Here is a 22,667-nt window from a genome sequence, read left to right on the forward strand (position 1 = left end):
TTGATTTTGGTTGTTCACTATGACAATTATTATTTATTTCTTGACATAAAGATGTTTAGGATTTGACAAGGTAGTGGCATATTTGTAAATAAAAGAAAGTTTATTTAACGGAATTGGACTGACAGAATGAACTTTCTGTCACGGGCATGGCTGGAAAAAAAAAATTATTGCACGTTAGGCTTTTTAATTTAGCCAAAAAAAAAAAAAAAAAAAAAAAAAAAAAGGCAATAATAGAAAAAGAAAAACCCTTATGTCCCCAAATCAGTAATTCCTGACGGCAAAGGGAGGGTTTTAGGGTTTAAGAGTGTGAGCTACTCAACGAGCACCACCATTTCCATTTTCCCTGGGACTGTTACTGTTTGGTGCTTCTGATTTGCCGACTCTCGCCATGTGGGCTCTCCGCCGTGCTTCTCTTCCTCTCAGGTATATACTCTCTCTCCTTCTCTCTTGGTTTCAGTGGCCCCATCTTAATCACCTGTTTGTTAATCAGAAGGTGGGAGAGAATATTCTGAACGATTACAGGTTTTAGGGTTCATCTTAATCACCTGATGTGCAAATGGATGCTTTGTTTTTTTTTTTTTTTTTTTTTTTTTCATCTTTTATTTTGTTTACCAGTCTTGATTTGTCATCTGTACGCAATGAGTTAAGCAGTTCAAGGATTTTTCTTACCTTGAAGTTAGAAATCATTAATTTCATCTTTGTTGAAAGGAAGAGAGAATGTTTTGAAGAGGATTAGAACGGAATTGAAATGCTTCGTGCGACGTTTAAAAAACCACAAACAAAAACAGAGGAGGAACAAATTGAGTTCATGGAGTGGAGACTATTAGGACAGGAAATTTATCTTCTTTTGATCCTAGACTGTTAAGAAATCTTCTGTCACATCACTGGATATTTTACAGCAACATCGTTTCTGCCGTTGAATCTCACTTTTCTCTTTATATAGAGAATAACCACTAGAGCAGCTGCCCTTGTTTCCGAACGTTTCTTAGGGATGCAATTTTATGTTTCTTTTGTCTCGGAGGATTTCATAATATGCTTGTACTAGTAGAAGCTTGACAATGACATCTTCGGAATTTTTATCTCTTTTAGTTATATATTTCCTGCTATTATTTCATTTTATGCAGGATGTTTTCTAGTAAATTCTGGATCTTTCGTTATGTTATGTTGTTGGTTCTTTTCTTTGGGAATGCATGTGAAACTTAGCTTTCCTCTTGCATCCAGGAACCGAGCATTCAACATAGGAACTTCTCGTGTATGTTGTGCTAATTTGGAGCTACCAATTACTGACAGACATGAGGATGTTTGTTTCTTTGAGTCCTGTAAATCATTGTCTGATGAATGTCTGCCTTCCAAGAGACTATACCACACAACATGTGTTTCTTGGAACTTCTCCATGGATAAACGCAGCCTTTCTTCACAAGCTGGTGCAAAAAGCAATGGCGAGGAAGATGACTTGGAAGATGGGTTCTCTGAACTTGAAACACCATCTAGTGTTGAAGCAATTCCAGAGATCAATGGAAATGATGAAAATGTAGATGAATTAATTTCTGAACCAGAACTCTCTGAAGTTGATGAAGAAGTTGAGGCTTCCCAACATGAGCTGGAGTTGTCAGAGACTGAGACCGATCCAAGTGAGAAAATATTGCGAAAGAAAAGAAACCCTTTAGCACTTTACAAGGCCATCTTAGCTTTCCCAGGTTTCTCTGTTCATGGTGCTCTTGATAAGTGGGTAGAAGAAGGAAATGAAATAAACCGGACACAGATATCAATGGCCCTGCTCAATTTTCGCAGGCGTCAAATGTTTGGGAGGGCATTACAGGTACTTTGACTTGATTTTCTATTGACACTTAAAAAATTCGTAAACCAGATGATAATCTCAAAAGTTTTAATTTGGTCTTAGCTGCCTTATAATTTCTCACTTAATTTATTTATCACGTTTTGAATTGTTTTATTTATATAAATAAGCCAACATAGCTGATTAAGAAAAGAAAAACAGAGATATTTCAACATAGCAGCCTGCCTACATTATCTCAGAAGTATTCTAGCATTTGATACACTTTTCCGGTCTTTCTTACATAGAATAGCTTCTTGTTTTGATATATTTATGTTGTAATCATGACACACTTCGCTTCTTTGTTTTTTTTTTTTTTTTTTTTTTTTTTTCTTTGGTTTTTTTGGTTTAATTGTACTTGAAGGAGGACCGATACATATTTTTCAATCAGTCAATTGCACTGGCTTATGGCTGGATCTTTTGGTTTTCTTTTTTATGATAAATTAATGGTCATCTCATTAACTTATTTCTTTGAGTCCCATTTTTATGATCAAAGGTAAGAGAAAAGTTGACTTTGAAGTCATGAGTTCTCACATGCTTTAATGAAGTTCTGTAGCTTTATGTTGAAAGTGACCGGAGCACACTGATTTGGCAATGCTTCCATTTGTGCGTCTTATAGTTTGATTTAAAGCAGAACAAATTTGTGATAAATTTACTTTCTTTTCATTTCATCATTTCCCTCAATAGATTAGATGTACAATGAGGATGGTAGTATCTTCTTGCACCACAAGTGCATCTTCTTTTCTTCTGTTTGTTTCCCGGTTCCTTAAAAGCATGAATTTCGTGCTCACGGAATCTTACTATTGTGTGAGGCACTTTGCAGCTTTCAGAGTGGTTGGAGGAGCATAAGAAGATTGAATTTAATGAAAGAGATTATGCAACTCGTCTCGGCTTAATCGCCAAAGTACGTGGCCTCCAAAAGGCAGAAAACTATCTCGAGAAGATTCCAAAATCCTTTAGAGGTGAGGTAATGTACCGAACCCTGTTGACGTACTGTGTCTCTACCAGCAATATGAAGAAAGCCGAAGAAGTTTTCAACAAAATGAATGACCTAGAATTCCCGGTCACAGCATTTACTTGCAACCAGTTGCTACTCCTCTACAAGAGGCTTGACAAGAAGAAAATACCAGATGTATTACTGTTAATGGAGAAAGAAGATGTCAAGCCAACTGCCTTCACATATAAAGTCCTAATAGATACAAAAGGCCAGTCAAATGACATAACTGGAATGGAGCAAGTTTATGAGACAATGAAGGCGGAAGGCATTGAGCCAGACATCAGCACAAAAGCCACCTTGGCTAGGCACTATGCCACTGGCGGGCTTAAAGAAAAAGCCGAGGTGGTTTTGAAGGACATGGAATCTGGAAGCTTAAAACAGAATCGTTGGGTTTGTCGATCTTTGCTTCCCCTTTATGCTGAGTTGGGAAATGCCAATGAAGTAGGGAGAGTTTGGAAGGTTTGTGAATCAAATCCTCTGTTTGTAGAGTGTTTGGCTGCAATCGAAGCTTGGGGAAAGTTGAAAAAGATTGAAGAAGCAGAGGCAGTTTTTGATAAGATGTTAAAATCAGGGAAGAAACTTTCTTCCAAGCATTATTCTGTGATGTTGAAGGTGTATGCGAACAATAAAATGCTAGACAAGGGTAAAGATCTTGTCAAGCGTATGGCAGATAACGATTGCGAGATTGGGCCATTAACTTGGGATGCACTTGTGAAACTCTATGTGGAAGCAGGAAAGGTTGGAAAGGCTGATTCTATTTTGCAGAAGGCTACCCAAAACAACCAAAAAAAGCCACTGTTCACTTCTTATATGACAATTTTGGAACAATATTCAAAGAAGGGGGACATCCATAACTCAGAAAAGATATTTCATAGGATGAGACAGGCTGGTTATACGCCTCACCTTCGTCAGTTCCAATCTCTTATTCAGGCCTATGTAAATGCCAAGGCTCCAGCTTATGGAATCTGGGAGAGGATGAAAGCAGATAATGTCTTTCCCAACAAATCTGCACTGGCACAGTTGACACAAGTTAATCCATTTAAGAAGACAGCAGTGTCGGATTTGTTTGATTGAGGAATCTGAGGTTGCTCCTGCTCTCTTCAGAACCGGTAGTTTAAATGTCTAGTTCTAATCCTGGATCTGTGAGCATCTATCTACTAGTATTAGGTTTATTTATGTTTTTCTATTTATCCTTTGAATTAATCTTATATTCAGAAGTTATTTCTCTATGCTGGAGGATCTCTTTGTTACTGTACGAGTCTGACAAAACCTTGTGGGTATTTAGGGACGTCGTTGCAGCTGCGGTTGAAAGTTTTTGCAGGGCATGAATGCGCAACGTCAGATTCTCAATGGAAATTCTTTAGCTCGCTCATCTCTTCTAGGCAGTAGGAACTCTTGATTTTTTGACACATTGGTGTAAAATCTATCACTCGACTATTTTGCTCATTGTAGTCCAGTGCTGCACAGAAGCCTTTTGCTTTCCTTCAATATCTTATCATTGAATGCTTTGTGCGAAGCGTGAGGACTAAATATTTTACGCAAGCCTTTCTCCAGAAAACGCTTGCGTCTATTGGTGGTTTAGAAATGTTTTTAAAATAAGTAAAAGCGTTTTTGGATTGCTAGAAGTGTTTTATAACATGTTTGACTGAACAAGTTAAGAAGCGTTCTTAGGTTCATAAAAGCACTTGAAGTATCTTCTAACGAAGCACTTGTTGTGTGCTTTTAGAAAGCACTTCAAATGCTTTTTAAGAAGCACTTGATTAATAAATTCAACATCAAAGTCGCGGCTCAATGGTCAAATTCGTTTCTTGTAATGACTAGTCGATCAATCTTGATGTTTTTGGGAGCTTGAGGCAACGGAGTGACGCATTGGGAGGAGGATTCTCTCCCTTTTGAATTTCTCTCCACTTCCCTTTCTTCCTACTTGAACGATTAAGATTAAGCCACATTAACGTTTTATATTGAATTTTTTTTGAAGACTATAAAACAAAAGACAAAGTAAGAGAGGAGGGAAGAAAAATGATGGAATAGAAGAGAAAAGAATCCTATTCCGACGCATTGACCATCCCTGAGGTTCTGAGGTGTCGTCTTGGCCCTTGGGAAAGTTAAAGGTGGTGTATGGTTGAATCATTTCACTCGACTGTTTTGCTCGTTCTAGTCTAGTGGTGCATGGTTGAATCATTTCACATTTTCGTTTCCTTCTTCCAAAAACACTTCCAAACAACTAAAAACGTTTTCAGATCGCAAGAAGTGTTTTTTAACAAGCTTGACAAAACAAGTTAAGAAGTGTCCCTAGGTTAAAAAAAAAAAAAAAAAAAAAAAACACTTAGAAACGTTTTCTAGAGAACCACTTGTTGTGTATTTTTAGAAAGCACTTCACATGCTTTTCCAAGAAGCATTTAGTGGGCGAATTTGTTTCTTGTATGACTCTGGTAAAATATAGGCCACAACAATAACTTCCCTATTTTGTCCAAATTGAAGATTACTCCTGAAAAAATAGTTGTCCCTTTTAATCAATACTATTTTTTAGGGATTAACCTTCTTGCAGGGGTACTGCATTACTAATCTAAATAGTGCTCACAAGAAATGTAACTTTGAGGCCTCATTTGATAGAAATGATTGAAGAAAGAGATGGATGAAAACTTTCATATTTTGTTTAAGTTGAAGGTTACTCATGAAAAATAGTATTGATTCAAGTGAGTTTTAACGAAAAGTCCGCGGTGCTGTTCACTTTAACAAAAAACCACATTTTTACACTAAAAAGTCAAACCTGGTACTATTCACTTTAAACCCTCGGTACTATTTATTTATTTATTTTTTTTTTTTTTTCAAGAGTAACCTTCAATTTGATGCAATGATATTGTGAATTTGGCATGTAGTGTATACCATTCGACCATAGTGCTAGGACACTCGCATACACTCGGAAGTACATCTGGGTGCTTGTGGAACTAAAATCAAGTTTCGGAGGATTAAGTGAAATTAAGTTCGAATTTCATGAGATATTGAAAAAATGAGCCTAATATATTTATGTACGTGTCCACAGAGGACGGGCAATACGTTTTTAATGTTTTCAGAAGAATAAAAAGACCAAAACGTTCACCAAGAAAGATTGCATGCATGCGCGATTGCGCGGGAATGAATATTGTCGGTTTTGGTGCAGTCAGGGAAACGTACTTGCACGGGTAATATATTTCACAAAAATGCTATCATTAACAATTATTTGTACTATCATTTTTCTATAATAGAGATTTGACTCACATATATTGGCGGATCCTACCTCTATTAGAAACATGGTACAAATGATTGTACAATTAGATGGTAATTGTAGCATTACTCTATATTTCATGCCCAATACAGAAGCAACCTAGTAAATATATTTCAAACGACCTTGTTGACATTAATTCATTCTTTCTTAATTGGAAAAATAGATTCATAATTCAAAGAGAGCATTAATGAAAATGATTTGGGCTATTAACGCTGTTGAATTACAGAAATCTTAAAGAAAAAGAAACTAAAGGAATCGAAGAAGAAGAGAGAGAGCTTTCAATCATATATTCTGAGTAAAAGGAAATATTACATCATGAGTCTCTAAGTCTCTAAGACTATACTTATATAGAGACTACGTTGCACAGTTTTACATTTTACCCTTTACATTTAACTCCAACTACCTCTAAATGTTTTGAAGATAAGTCCCACCTGATTCCAACTAATTCAGTTTACCCTTAAACAAAACTGGGAATTCCTAAGTTTTGTTTGCATCTGCAATGAAGAACTAGTAGGACTGTCATGGTCCGTATTTGCTGCACTTGACGCTTCTCGAGCTTGGAAAGACTGTTGACCAGCATCAGGTACTCCAATATGTAAACTATGACAATGTTGAATGAACATTGGACTATGTAAACCTTTTGTGAATATATTTGCTACCTGTTCATGTGTTGATATGTATTGAACACGAAGATCCCCTTTTTGAACTTTTTCCCTTACAAAATGATAATCTGTGTCCAGATGTTTAATCTTCGAGTGGAACATTGGATTGGAACACAATGCCAGAGCTGAAAGGTTATCACAATGCAAGGTAGGAGGTTGTGTAAGAACTTGATGAACATCCTTAAGCAGAGACCTGATCGAGATGACATCTGCAGCACAATGGGCCAAGGCTTTGTACTCGACTTCTATAGAACTTCGAGAGACAGTAGCCTGTTTCTTTGACTACCACGATATCGGATTGGAACCCAAATAAACAACATAACCGGTAATGGACCTCCTCGTGTTAATATCTACTGCCCAATCTGAATCAAAATAAGCAATGATTTGAAAATCAGAAGACTGAGTGTATGTCAACCCACAGTTGGATGCACCCTGAAGATACCTCATAATCCTTTTCACTAGATACATATAGGACTCAGTAAGATTGGTCATATATTGACACACTACATTCACTGAGTGTGCAATATTTGGCTTGGTAAAAGTCAGGTACTGTAAGGCCCCAACCAAGCTTCTATAGTGAGTAGGGTCAGACAATGGTGTGCCTTCAATTGTAAGTAAATGTGAGTGAGCTTTGGAAGGTGTGGAGGTTGGTTTACACTGCTCCATTCCAGCCTTTTTCAACAACTCCTTTATGTATTTGGATTGATTCACACACAAAGACCCATCTGCATGATATTGAATCTGGAGGCCCAAGAAATATGTCAACTTTCCCATATCTTTTAAATCAAACACAGCTGCAAGATGATTAATAATAGACTGAATTTTCTCACTATTAGATCCAGTTTCAATGATGTCATCAACATATAAGAGGAGTAAAATAACATCACTCTCATCCACCTTCACAAATAAGCTTGTATCAGACATGGAGGTTTTAAAACCAAGTGCAGGCAGAAAACTTGTAAATTTCGAATTCCAAGCTCTTGGAGCTTGTTTCAACCCATATAGTGATTTTACTAATCTGCACACATGACTTGGGTACTGTGGATCCACAAAACCTTGGGGTTGGTTCATATATACTTCTTCTTCAAGTTTCCCATGCAAAAATGCATTTTTAATATCTAATTGTCTTAAAGTCCAATTGTATTGAGCTGTCAATACTAGAATGAGCCTCACAGTTGCATGTCTAACCACAGGCCTAAAAGTTTCGGAATAATCTAACCCTTGTTCTTGACTAAACCCTTGTGCTACCAATCGGGCTTTGTACCTTGACACTGTCCTATCAGGATTTCTTTTCACTTTATAAACCTATTTACTGCCAATCACAGCTCTATCACTTGGATGAGGGACTAATTTCCATGTACCTTGTGACTTTAAAGCATCATACTCTTCCTGCATAGCATTCTGTTGATGCAGCTCTAAAGTTCTTTGATTCCTCTTCCTCATGTATGTTAGCCAGAAAAGAAAAACCACATGGTATATGACCATTGACATCTTCAATATCATCAGCTTTAAACTGAATAGATGTTAACTCGGGTAATGCAACTAGACATGATGTGTAATCTCGTCTCATAATAGCACTTGTCTTAAGTCTTGTTTGAATAGTATAATTGTGTGACTGAGATTGAGTTTGTGCACTTGGAGGAAGGATTACCTGAAGCTGAGATGGATCGAGGATAGGAAGCAAGGGAACTATATGTTGAGAAGAGGAAAGAGTATATGTGGATGCTTGAGTTTCAAATCCCTATGTTCCAGTGCCTGATTGTTCTGAAGAACTGTTAATGTGTGTAAGTAGAAACTGAACCTTCTTGATGCATTGTATTCACAGAAGCTGAAAATCTGTGTTGTACAGGAACTGGTACTACCACAGTGCTACATTGAAGTGGACTCGGAAGGACTCTTTGTCCTTGAACTTTAGATTTTATCAATGCATAGGGAAACACATTCTCATCAAAGATAACATGTCTTGAAACAATACATTTCTGGCTTTGTACATTATAACAAACTACACCCTTATATCCCTTAGAATAACCCAAAAACACACATTGATCAGACCTAGGTAGTAACTTATGTGCAGAATATGGTCTTAACCAAGGATATACTGCTGATCCAAATACTTTTAAATTTTGCAACTCAGGATCTTTACCATACAATTTCTTATAAGGGGACACCATGGACAACACTTTGCAAGGCATTCGATTGATCAAAAACACAGCATGTGCACATGCATAATACCAAAAATCAAGTGGTAATGTAGCTTGAGCAAGAAAAGTAATGGCAGTTTCCACTATATGCCTATGTTTTCTTTCAACTACTCCATTCTGTTGTGGAGTGTATAGACAAGAAATCATTTGTTCAACACCTTTTGCAGCAAGACAAGCTTTAAAGGAATGACTTGTGTACTCACCCCCACCGTCAGATTGTATACATTTAATAGCAACACCAAACTGTGTAGAAATCCAGTTGTAAAAACTCACAAAAATTGCATACACATTTGATTTATTATACATTGGAAAAATCCAAACATACTTTGTATATTGATCAACAAAAGTAACATAGTATCTATACCCCTCTATTGTTTTGACTGGAGAAGGGCCCCATACATCTTAGTGCACCTTTTCAAATGGTGAAAAGTATCTATCACTGCCAGGAGAAAAAGGAAGCCTACACATCTTTCCTCTAATACAGTAAGAACACATACTATGATTCATATCTAACTCTAGTGGTATATTTGATTGTTCCAACATGATGGACATGATTTCATTGGATGGATGACCAAACCGTTGATGCCACAGAGTTGATTTCACCAACTGTCCAAGAAAACCATAACCTGCTGAATCACAGACTAAACTCCTCTTGACTGCTTGATAACAGGGATTTGAAACAACTATCTTGCTTTACTCTTTCCTCTGTACAGTATGCCCCTTGTCTTCTTGTCCTGCACAAAAAACGCATTCTTATCACAAACAAACCAACTATCATTGTTAGCATACAATTGTTGTACAGATAGCAGACTTCGGGCAATTTTTGGAACATGTAAAACATTATTACGAACCAGGCTATGAGAGTTAGTTTTAATAGTAGTTGCACCAGTATTTTCAATAGATAACCCTGTCTCATTGCCAACTAAAATTGTTTTAGAACCTTGGAAAGGTGTAACATGATTCAATGTGCTGATATCAGCAGTGATATGGTGAGATGCTCCAGTATCAACAATCCAAGCATCCTGAGGAATTTGTTGGTCTGCTTGAGGAATTTGTTATTCTGCTTGCTGAACTGTCATAGCTATGAACTGTGCAAGTGATTGTTGACCTTGGAACACATAATTTCCTCTGTGATAGCAATCGAGAGCAGAATGACCACGTCTCCCACAAATTTGACACTCCATTTGAAAACCAGTACTCGGTGCAGCAGCATTCCGGTGAAAACAATTAAAAGCTGTATGTTCTCTCTTGTTGTAGATTTGACACTCTATCACATTTGGAGACCTGTTTGCTGTATTCTCACTCCACACATTTGTACCAAATTGTCTTGTATTGCCAGATGAAAAACCAGAAAAAGAGTTTCTATTGGATCCTTTGCCTTTAAAACGAACATTTGACTTGAAACTGTTATTACCCTTATAATTTGACTTCGATGTAAATGGAGGTCTTGAGCCAGAATTCAAAGAGTTACCCATATAGCCAACACCATAAGGAATTTGTGGATAAACAGTACCTGGAAATTGTTGAGGTATAGGAGGTTATAAGTATGGTTGTTGAGGCATAAAAGGCATAGGAAAGTGTTGATGCAGAGGAGGTTGAGGGTATGGATGTGTGTATGGTTGAGAATAAGGCTCAAACGAATAGGGATATGGATTAGGAGTCAGGACACCCCTAGTTGTTCCAGGCAAGTGACTATGTCTTGCAAGATTGGACCCCGAAGCAGAAGACTCTCCCGGGGTCATTTGAGAACCTTGAACATATAATGCAGAGAGACCACTAGATTCACCTTCAATTTCTTTTTCAGCCCCAAGCAACAAAGCTCGAAATTCTTTAAGAGAAATAGATGATTTTCTGGCTAATATCACTGTTCGAATTATAGCATACTCTTTTGGTAAACCAGTAAGACCAGCAATTATGACATTATTATCAGAAATGAATTCTCCAGCAGCAGTTAACTGTTCCCTTATATTTTTTAATCTTAACAGATATTTATCAATTGAATCCCCTCATTTCTAAATTGTAAGCAATTCTGTCTTCAAATGATTAACTCTAAACTTAGACACGGAAGCAAATCAATCCACAAGATTTGACCAAGCCTCGTAGGCAGTTACACATCCAAGAACATATTCAATAGCTTCATCAGACAAAGTAGCTAGTAAAAGACTTAAAAGTGCCATATCTATGGACTTTCATTCAATATATGCATCATTAAGATCAGAAGAAACTCCTCCATCAGGACGAACTACAAATTTCGACGGACAAGCAGTAATGCCATCAAAATGCCCAAACAATTTATGACCTTTCAACATAGACTTAAACTGAAATGCCCATTTCTCAAAATTATCATCCTTCAACTTTATAATGATCATTCCCAACAAATTTTCAACTTTGACAGTAGAACTAGCCATGACTCCTTGACATAAAACACACACTTTCAAGAATCAAACAAACACCCAATCTTTGCTATCCAGAAAAAAAATCAAGAGAGAATGAAACTCCCTTTGCAATCAAGAAAGATTGAAACTTTCTTGAAGAAATCTTGAAATATAAGCGAAATCAAACACACAACATACACCAAATTCTGAGATCGAAACCTTTTAATCAGGACTGAAACTCAATTACCCAACAAAATCAATTTACAATGTCACCTGAATTGGAGCCAGAATGCACACCCCAAGAACCGAGATGAACTCCTCTCGGACTATTTGATCATGTGTAGCAGCGGAAGAACTAGGATCGACAACAACAGTGAGCCAATGTTGGTGATGATACCATATTAACGCTATTGAATTACAGAAATCTTAAAGAAGAAGAAACTAAAGGAATCGAAGAAGAAGAGAGAGAGAGCTTTCAATCATATATTCTGAGTAAAAGGAAATATTACATCATGAGTCTCTAAGTCTCTAAGACTATACTTATATAGAGACTATGTTACACAGTTTTACATTTTTATCCTTTAAACATAACTCCAACTACCTCTAACTGTTTTGAAGATAAGTCCCACATGATTCCAACTAATTCAGTTTATTTTGGTTAATATGGGCTAACTCCCATTTACCCAAAATGTAACATCCCACATCGCCCAGGGGAGTGATCCTTAAATGTATATTTCCATCCCTACCTAGCACGAGGCCTTTTGGGAGCTCACTGGCTTCGAGTTCCATGGGAACTTCGAAGTTAAGCGAGTAGCGTGCGAGAGCACTTCCATGATAGGTGACCAACTGGGAAGTTCTCGTGTGAGTTCTCAGAAACAAAACCATGAGGGCATGGTCGTGGCCCAAAGCGGACAATATCATGCTACGGTGGTGGAGCGGGCTCGGGTTATGGTGGGGGCCCGGGTCGGGATGTGACAATTTGGTATCAGAGTTTAACGCTGGCCGCGTGTGTGCCGACGAGGACGTCGGGCCCCTAAGGGGGGTGGATTGTAACATCCCACATCGCCCAAGGGAGTGATCCTAAAATGTATATTCCCATCCCTACTTAGCACGAGGCTTTTTGGGAGCTCACTGGCTTCGGGTTCTATCGGAACTCTGAAGTTAAGCGAGAATGAGGCTAGAGCAATCCCATGATGGGTGACCCACTGGGAAGTTGCTCGTGAGTTCCCAAAAACAAAACCATGAGGGAATGGTAAGCCCAAAGCGGACAATATCGTGCTACGGTGGTGGAGCGAGCCCGAGAAGTGATCCGCCCCAGGCCGGGATGTGACACAAAAAGTATCCTAAACTATTATTTAATAAAAAGGACTTAAGTTTTAACCATAAAAACAAATTATAAATACATTAAGCCCTTTAAAAACTAAAAACACAGGCTCAATAAAAAGCCCAACCCGCTTAACAATTATGATTTCAAAAATGCCCCTTAACCCAAGACCTGTTACTAAAATAATGGTTACAACATTCAATCCACCACCTCCACTGCCATTAATAATACACCAATCACTACAAACCAGCAAATAAAACCAAATTTGAACTCCACAAACAAAAATCCATTTTACAAAATCCAATTTCAACTTCAAATTCTAATTTTCAAACAAAAAGCTACACATCAATGACAAAAGAAAAACAAATTCCCGACGAACAAGAGGTACTAAACTAAAATCCTTGCTAAATTCTCGCTTCCAAAATACAGTAATATGTATGTTTGCATGTTCGTGATTCCATAAACCTGTCAATTCTTACTTAGAAACACTACAAAACAATTAATTTCTTTTTATTGTAGTTTGATAACTAATCAATTTTTTCTGAAGCTAAAATTATGTGTGTTTCCTACTTTTCTTCAATTTCATGTATAACTTTGGGATAGTTCAAGCAATATTGTCTGTTATTTTTTTGTTCAAATCCACAATTAGTGTCAGTTTTATTGTTCTAGAACAAGAAACAATGTTTATTTTGTTACATCTCATAAATATTGGGGTTTTTTTTTAATCAATTTCACAAAATAGTGAGGGTTATTATGCTTAAATCCATAAATAATGTTTGGTTTTGCTCGCTTTTCATAATAATAGTGTGGAATATTTCATAAACAATGTGGGTTATATTGTTCTAAATCCATAAGTGTTTATTTGTTATATCTCATAAATAGTGGGCGTTATTTTATTTTATTTTTTTATCAATTTCACAAAGTACAAGTTATTATGCTTTAATTTGAAAAACACTATTAATTTTTTGTTCTAGTTCGAGAAATAATGTGCATCATGTTACTTTATGATCATAAAATGTGTGGGATGTTTTGTTGTAGTTCACGAACTAATGTTCGTTTTGCTCCCATGATTATTTTGGTTTTGTTTTGTTCCCTTTCATAAACAATGTGGGTTGTTTTGGTTTGGTTTTGCTCACTTTCCTTATAAATAGTGTCGGATATTTCATAAACAGTGTGTTATATTGTTCTAGATGCAAAAACAATGTTTATTGTGTTACCTATCATAAATATTGGGAATTTTTTTTTTTTATCAATTTCACAAAATAGTACAGGTTATTAGGCAATTCCATAAACACTAGTGTTTTTTTGTTTTAATTCGAGAAATAGTGTGCGTTATGTTAATTCATAATCATAAAAAGTGTGGGAAGTTTTGTTGTAGTTCACGGACTAATATTGATTTTGCCATTTCAAAAACAATGTGGGTTGTTTTGGTTTGGTTTTGCTCCCCTTTCCTTATAAATAGTGTGAGATATTTCATAAATAATGTGGACTGATTTTGCTCCATTTCTTAAATATTGTGACTTTATTTTTGTTCTTGGTTAGTTTGATGTAATTCCACAAATATAGTTTATTTTCTTACCTTCCAAACACCCTTGTGCCGCAGCAAAGAAGAAGAAAGAAGAGAGGAGAAGCCTTGGACATTTTGGCCATTCAAGCTTGGATTGTTGGAGCGTTTCTAGGTGTAATCTATCTTAGTTTTAATGTTTAATTTATATTTTCTTTATTTTGCTGTAAACATAAGGAGCTAAACTTGTTTTAGCTAGGGGAGGCTTTGAAGCCATGATTATGTTTGTGATATGAATTGATTAATTCCAGTTGTGATTTCATAAATTGTGAATACAATTTACTTAACCGTTTGATGGATAACTTATTCTTGTTTGTTGATTAAGGGTGCACACTTAATTTGCATGCTTGAATTTGATGCTAAAATATAAGGGAGTTTCACATAATCGTTACAAACTTATATTCACAAGTAGTTAAGGTTGTTTTCACAATCATGTTAAGTAAATTCCTAGCATGAGTATCATGATGTCATAGTTACAAGTGCTTTGTCAATACTTATGATTTTCATAGAACGTAATGATCTTTGATTGTATCTCTATTATGATGTCATGTAGGGAACTTTTGAAGAATGCTTTGGGTTGTCGAATGATGTCATCCAATCCAATAACTAAAGGAGAATCTGAGGGTTAATTAGTGATGTCACGGTTAATCTGGGGTGTTAAGGTTCATGGTTTATTGAGAAATCAACTGGTAATCAATTTGTGTTCAAATGTATCATGTGTGGAAAAGAATCCTCTAGCTAGTTAATCATCCATAGTTTTTCCCCAAATTCGTCCAAACTTTATTTGAGTCTTTACATTATTTGTTTTACTTTAAATTCGTCCAAAAACCCAATCCCCTTGTCTTTGTTGTGTCTAAATAGCTAGAATCTGTACAAATTGTGTTTTTAAGTGTTTTGAGTCAAAACCAATTCTATTTTCGTCCAAATTAAGTCCTAGAGTCTAGTTTGAGTCTATTTGATTGTTTTGTGTTGTTTTGAGTCTTTTGAGTTTGTTTTGAGTCATATAAGTTTAGTTAAGAGTCTTTGAGTTTGTTTAAGTGTTTTTAAGCATATTTTTGTATCTTTGAGTCAGTTTTTATTAGATTAGCAATCCCTCCTAATCCCTGGCCTAGAACGATCCCTACTTACATCTTTACTACAATTGTCAATAAAAAGGTTTAATTTGAGTGCTATTATTTATCACATCAGAGGCAGCATGGTCAACAAGAAGTTTGGCTCTATCCCAATGAGCCCAGCGAGTTCTCCATCTCCAATCCAAGCACGACCAACTCCAAAAACAACAATCGGATGAGACCTATCTCATTATGGCTCTAATTGCAGTTAGTGATTTCAACAAGAAGAAAAAGGTCCAAGCCGTTTGCATCCATTTGCTCTTTGCCCAGTAGATACTCACACACACACACACACACACAAAAAAAAAAAAAAAAAAAAAAACCGCTATTACCGTCAGAGCCACCTAGCCACTGCCGCCATTGCTACTGCAAAGCAAGTCTGGGGCCTATGACACCTTTGTTGTCGGTAAAGAAGACAAGGGCTTTTGAAAACCAAAGGTTTTGTTGTGAAGAGCTTGTCAAGGTTATATCCAATATAATGAAAAAAAAATCATCATAGAAGTTCTGCAAACTAAGAAAGGAAAATCAGGAGCAAAAGTAGCATGGTTTTTTTCGTCAAAATTAAAAATGAAGAGGTATTTCCGTCTGAAATCATGCATGAAAGGCCATGCAGTGCAGAGGAAAATCAGGAAAAAAATAATAATAACAAAATCATCAAAAGCAATGACGGTGCCGTGTGGAAAGCAAAAAAATAAATAAATAAAAAACCATCATTGCTTTGAGTGATGGTGTTGTGTGCACGTGTGTGTGTATATATTATATATATGTACATATATATACATGTTTTTTTATATGCATCAGATGGCACACAAAGCAACAAGCCCAACCTAATGCTTTAATTGGATCTTCTAAATCAAGCCCAATTCTTTGCCTATAAATGCTAGGCACTCATTCATAATCAGGGAGAGCAAAAGAAAGCCAGTCAAAGTTCCGGACATCCAACAATCTCTCAAACTTCCAAGCAATCATGTTCTTCATCAAGCTCGTGGAAAATCAACAAGCACAATAAATATATGCCGATTTATCCATTTTCAAAATTATCATTCAAGATCAAGCCTCTACGGCCCTTGAAGAAATTTTCATTTCATTCAAGATCAAGCCTCTACGGCCCTTGAAGAAAATTTTCTTTTCATTGAAGATCAAGCCTCAACGGTCCTTGAAAAAATGTTTCGTTCAAGAAATACACCTCTATGGTCCTTGACTAAATTCATCATTTCAATTCAAGAAATACGCCTCTAGGGCCTTTGAAGAAGCAAACCAATTTAAGATCAAGTCTTGACGACCCTTGAGTTAGAAAATTCACATTACAGGACTTCAAAACATGTTTCCTATATGTGACAAACACATGCCTACAACAAGCCTTAAAGTGGAGGCATTTGTAGACATGTAAATTTCGTTGCATACAGATGATGCATCACAAAGCTCCACATGGCATATGACTCATCACAAATGGACAAGTCATCAATGACATGTGGCACAAATCAAGCAAAGGAAGAATAAAACTTCCCCAAATTTCGGCAAAAGGGGGAAGAAAGCCCTTAAAATCGGCAAGGGGTCCAAATTGCTCCCAAAACCAGAAACAAAGCCAAGGCATCTTCACAAAACAAGTAAGAATTGAAGATTGCTCACAAAATAGGCAAGAAAGCCTTATAATTCGGTCAAGCAAGGGAAAGTGGCTGAAATTTAGACACAAAACATTCCTAAATTCTCCCATGGATGAATGAAGACACAAATCAAAGCCAAATCCACCCAAAGGCATGGCTTTGGAAGTCTATAAATACAAGGTCCCAAGACAAGCATAAGGTCAACAATTTCTAAATTGAAGGGCCAAAATTCTTACAAAAGGAGAACCTCTGCCAAATCTTTGAAGACTAAATCAGAGGAAAAGTTGTAAATAGAGATTGTAACCTACAAATTCATCAATACAAATCTACTTTGTACACATGTTCTCGTTTCATTCGTTACGGAATTTTCGTGTTTACATTATTAACTATTTGTTAAACTCAAAACACTGTTTTGTAAAACTAGAAATGCTCAAACATTGCATTCATATATAATACTCAAACAAAATTCTGAATACATAATTACATTCCAAAACATCAATTGAAAACAAAATAAACAATCTCCAAAATGAAAATCTGTTACATATCACCAATAACTCCAATCTCCAAAAAAATCAACCATCTTGTATAACAACTTACATGAACCCTTGATATGTCCCGAACATCCACACCTGCTACAAGTGACAAGTCTTCTTAGTCTACTGATTTCACCAGCAGATTTAATCCTACTTTTCTTTGGTCTTCCAGATGAAATTTTTGTAATTTAAGACCTCACACCATTTATGAAAGTATCAACATTCAGCTTATCTAAATCTAAAAATGGATGCATGACAAATTGATATGGTTTCCCAATAAAAGCTTGCTTTCCAATAATCATAAACATACTCAAATACATCACGATTATCATGTTGAAACACCTGCAATGCATGAGAACATGGAAAACAATTATCTTGCCATTGCACACAAGAGCTTATCCTACCATCTAGACAAATAACAAATCGATTCCACTCTTTTGTAACTTTAAAAACATCCACATCAAACAGACTAATTCAACAATTGCATAAGCAACCTCAAAAATCTCTACACAACAAAAAGGAAAATGTACTGTCAAATGTCAACTACTTCTGAAATTGTAATAGAACTATTTCTTAAACTGTGTTTGAACTATGTGTGCAACTTTTTTCCTTTATTTAATAATAAAATCAAAGATTTATGCATAACAAAAAGAAATAAATAGAGCCAAGTGTCAACTATTTATGAAACTATAATAGAACTACAAGTATAAATGTCATGGAATTATTTCTTAAACTGTGCTTCAACTATTTACGAAAAAGTTTTTGCACAGCAAGATACAAAAGAAACACAAAACATATAATATCAAATATAAAGTCAAAAAGTATAAACTTAACATCATTGCCATTTTTTACATAGCAAGATAGAAGTGTGCCATTGTATTTGCTCTTGATAAAAGTACCATCAATGAATAACATCGGGCAACAAAACATGAAATCTATTGGTCTCTAGTACAACTTCAAGCTCAAGCACATATTTGGGATTGCTTGAACGGGCAAATTCAATATACCGAGGCAAAAACTTATAAGCATTGACATTGTCACCATTTAGCTCAAAAACTGTCATTTCTTTGCCAAAGTATGCAGTAACATAATCAATATCTAATCCATAAAACCGCCTTAAGTTTGAAATAATCTCCTTCAGTTTAATAAGAGGATTTGATTGAAACTTATCCTTGATGAGAGAAGCAACAAATTGACAGCCAATAACTTTGTTTTTCTTCTTTTGAATCATACCCTTGCATGTCTGCACATTTTGCAACTTCTAAATAATGAAAATGTTAATAATATCACGCTTGGACACATAAACACATCAAAGATAACCATCAGATTCCTTCCTAGAACACTCAACACTAATGTGATTCTTATCATTATTCAAGTCAACATTGCATTTAACAGAAAACTTCTTCAATTTATGTCGGAAATCAACACAATCTCCCCTAAAAATTTGCCCCTCAAATGCTATGTAATTATCCCATTCACATGACATATAATTATGGATACTATGAGAACCATATTTCTCTAAATGATCATTTTCACTAACAATAATCATAGAATATGATGTACGGCACGAAGAAGATACGATATTCGTAGGTAATTGAACCATAGAATCATCACAATTATCCATAACCAATATTTCTACAATGGATTTTCCAACAACATCAAGAACCATTAACATATTCATAATATCGACATCACAATTTAAGAGACAAGTAGGATCTTCATTCAAAGCATATCGCTACTCAAAACAACCAACTCTCAAACCCTTAAACCTAGGCAGAACAAAAGAAAATACAAATCTGATTGAATGTAGAAGTTGATGAAATAAAACTAACGATAGATAAACCACCATATGTAAATTGAGCTAGTTTATCATTTTCCATAACTATTGAACAAAACATTAAATAATTACAAATCAATATATAATAATCAATGTAGATAACAATAAACAACAACAAAATGTAACACACAACCACAACTGTTTATTAATCTGTTGTAAACCTAAATCTAATATTTGTAAAACAAAATAATAACTGCCTTTTGAAACCATATACATATAAAATGAACCAAAAACTAACACTATTTCTAAAACAAAACAATCACAAACAAATTAAAAACTAAAAATTACTGTAATAACGACTTTTTCATAAACTATTATAATACTACATTCACTATTTATGAAAAATTAAACACAGCCAGTGCTATGAACAATAATTAATTCTTTAAAAATTTCTGAAAAATGAAATAAAAAACATCTATAAAAAAAAAAACAATATAAACAAATCAAAACAAAAAATATATATATATCAAAACTTACATGTGATTCTTCAAAATAGTAAGATCCAAACTGAGAATTTTAAAAAACAGGAATCAACTACCTGATATCTTGTAATCTGAACACAAATTAACAAAAAAAATTATCAGTCAAGGAAAAAGCTAAACATATTACTTGCAAAACTAAACCACAAAATCCCATTCAAACCTATACAGTGCCGATTACGTCCAAACAACGAAGCTATGAAGAATCGCAATCAAATTACGGAACTCTAAGTAAAATGATGAACAACAATAGAGATCAGGATTTGAAAATAGAATCTCAAAACCTTCAACCAGTATCGAAAAAAGGATTGCAAAACTAAGCTTATTTTGAAAAACATAAACTAACAGAAACGAACAACACAAAGATCAGGATTTCAAACCGACTTTCAAAACCTTCAACCAGTTCTTGAAAAACTATTAAACAACTCTACAACTATTTTGAAAAAAAAAAATTAAAAAAAAATCCTTCCACTCGGTTGTACTGATTACAAAATAACTAAACTAACGATTTGGTTGGGCCATTTCAGTTGGGTGGATTTAAAAGTGGGCTTTGTACTCACCATTAAATAAACTTATAAAATGGTTTTGGTTAAAACCTAAAGTTGCCAAGTCATTTTGATTAGTTTTCCTTAATGTATACTATGATCAACAACGGAGGTGAAAATTTTGACAAACAAATAAGAAGCAGAATCATATCACAAACACTCAGATTGTATTGTATGACATCAAATGATCAAGTAATTGAAAAATCTATACGGATATCAAATTGATGCCAATTAACCATTTTTCATCTATATATCTTTATATTTAGAAGACCACAACTTAATTAGAAATATTTGATCATTAAGTGATCAAAAGAATAAGACCATAATTTTTCATTTGTCTCTTTGTTTTTTATTTGTGACATCCCGTACCAATATTTATCATATTTTATTCTTAGTAGTAGTGAAATTATCAAAATACCCTTAAGATGCCACGTAGGCCTTCCACGTGGATCTCAATTTTCCCTTCATTTTTCCACTCTTATTTTACTATTCTTGAATAGTACTCATTTTTACGAACATGTGACCGTAGACGGAACTCAATTCGGAATTATAACGAACAAGTTATGTCCGAAACTGTATGAAAGTATCGGAGGCAATCTAAAACTTAAAATCTTTCCTTATGCAGTGCGCACCATTGCATGGGTTTTATTTGGAGGAGATGGATTGTCTACCGTCCCATTTCCATATTCTCCTCATGCCCTCCTGTGATGTGTGGTCACGGTTAAGCCATGTCAACATTTTATATTAATTTTTTATAGAAATAATAAAACAAAAAGTAATAGGAATATAAAATATTGACGTGGCTTAACCGTGACCTCACAAACAGGAGGGCTTGGGGAGAGTATGGAAATGGGAGGGCACACAATCCACCTCTGTATGAAATCCACCATCGAACTTTCATTTGGACTCAATAAATTATTAATTAAAGGCCACTTGTTTCTCTTAGTCAAATCAATCAGCTTATGCAAGTATTTACACTTCACAACAGTTGAATTCATGTTCCAGATAAGGAGGTGGATTGTCTGCCCTCCCATTTTCACATTCTCCCTATGTCACGGTTAAACCACGCCAACATTTTATATTCCTATTACTTTTTGTTTTATTATTTTTATAAAAAATTAATATAAAATGTTGACGTGGCTTAACCGTGACCACACATCACAGAAGGGTATAGGATAGTATGAAAATGGGAGGGTAGACAATCCACCTATGTTTCATACATGGGTGTGTTGCATAAGAAATTATTGGCTTTAATAAAGGAAAATGGAAGATTGAATATTGTTTTGTTAGGCTTTGAACACCCCACTCTTCCACTCCATCAGATACCACCATTACTCTTTATTAAACCTCTCTCACTTCTTCTCTCACGTCCCATTCCCTAATTTTATTTTATCTTTTTCCCATGTCAGACAGCCCTCATCCTCTCTCTCACGCCTCATCTTTTTCCCATTATTTTATTTATTTTTTTGTTTTCAGTCGATTCTTACTCTCTATCTTTTCCCTCTCTTACTCTCTCTCTCTCTACCCACTCTGCTTCTCCTCACCTTTCAAACTCTCTCCCGTAGCTCCCTCTGCAACTCATCTTCTCCCTTTCGGCTCAACTCAGGCAACCACTATACCGCCTTCAAACAGAACCCAAACTCAATGAAAAATCACCTAAGCTTCTAGAACTCAACCCTATACTCGAGAAAACGAAGAAATTCTAAGGCCGAAACCCGGTGAACCGAAGTCCTCCATCTCAGCAAGGTGTTCTCCTTCTTTTAAAACTTAATTTCTGGACTTTTCTAGTGCGTTTTACAAGCTTGCATGCAAGTCTATGTGTGTTTTGAAGTGTGTTCAACTAACCACCATCTTTCTGACGAGTTTCGTAGGTCCTTGAGTGGAACCCGGTCGAATCACGTTGATTTGGTCGAGTTTGAAATTACAGAATTCCTTCCTGACGTCCAAAGTATTGACCATATCAGCAGTGCCACCTAGGCAATAGTTGCTTATGACATAAGTCGGTGTAATTGAGATGTAGTATAAAAACCAATTTCCCTCTCATTGTATAAGTAAGAAAGTCGGTTGTGTTGTAAGAAAACGGTTATCAAATACACAAAGCTTCTCTCTTCCTTCTTCTTCCTCAAGGTTTTACTTTTGGGATTTTCTGATTCTTATAGATTTGTGTAGCTTAATTCATAGTGTTATCATGGTATCAAGAGCCAGTCTCGCTTGCGCGGTAGTCCTGGTTCTGGGTTTTTCGCTCTCGTATTGCTGCTCTGCGTGCTGATTGAGTTGATTGCGTTCTTGAACTTTTCTTCTGTTGAAAGTTGATTGGAAGATTTTTCTTTAGAAATTG

At 35.6% G+C, this 22,667-nt stretch overlaps 1 protein-coding gene, 1 long non-coding RNA gene and 1 pseudogene across 3 annotated transcripts; 2 read left to right on the forward strand and 1 right to left on the reverse strand.

The window, feature by feature from the left end:
* The first annotated feature begins 243 nt into the window (after positions 1 to 243).
* Positions 244 to 4,274, forward strand: LOC137745615 (pentatricopeptide repeat-containing protein At1g80270, mitochondrial-like). Of its 2 annotated transcripts, XR_011069702.2 has the most exons (4): positions 258 to 423; positions 1,222 to 1,819; positions 2,655 to 3,970; positions 4,114 to 4,274. XR_011069702.2 is itself a non-coding variant. In XM_088681946.1 (3 exons), the coding sequence occupies exons 1-3, from the start codon at positions 389 to 391 to the stop codon at positions 3,900 to 3,902; spliced, it is 1,881 nt and encodes a 626-aa protein (XP_088538072.1). In that variant the 5' UTR covers positions 244 to 388; the 3' UTR covers positions 3,903 to 4,274. The 2 variants fall into 2 exon arrangements, 1 of the variants encoding a protein (XP_088538072.1); XM_088681946.1 differs by having other exon boundaries at positions 244 to 423; positions 2,655 to 4,274.
* Positions 4,275 to 18,212: 13,938 nt separating this feature from the next.
* Positions 18,213 to 19,348, reverse strand: LOC148692394 (uncharacterized; annotated as a pseudogene).
* A 2,466-nt stretch (positions 19,349 to 21,814) lies between these two features.
* Positions 21,815 to 22,446, forward strand: LOC148692395 (uncharacterized). The gene is made up of 2 exons (XR_015954522.1): positions 21,815 to 22,075; positions 22,201 to 22,446. It is a non-coding gene; the product is annotated as an uncharacterized LOC148692395 (long non-coding RNA).
* The last annotated feature ends 221 nt before the right edge of the window (positions 22,447 to 22,667 follow it).

The sequence above is a fragment of the Pyrus communis genome, chromosome 12, assembly GCF_041283825.1.
Source record: "Pyrus communis isolate YQ-2024b chromosome 12, ASM4128382v1, whole genome shotgun sequence".
In the NCBI taxonomy this organism is placed as follows: Eukaryota; Viridiplantae; Streptophyta; class Magnoliopsida; order Rosales; family Rosaceae; genus Pyrus; species Pyrus communis.

Coding starts and splice junctions, on each gene's coding strand:
- LOC137745615 (XM_088681946.1), top strand. CDS start 389: ATGTGGGCTCTCCGCCGTGCTTCTCTTCCTCTCAG. Junction 424..1,221: donor CGTGCTTCTCTTCCTCTCAG/GTATATACTCTC, acceptor TCTTGCATCCAG/GAACCGAGCATTCAACATAG. Junction 1,820..2,654: donor TGTTTGGGAGGGCATTACAG/GTACTTTGACTT, acceptor GGCACTTTGCAG/CTTTCAGAGTGGTTGGAGGA.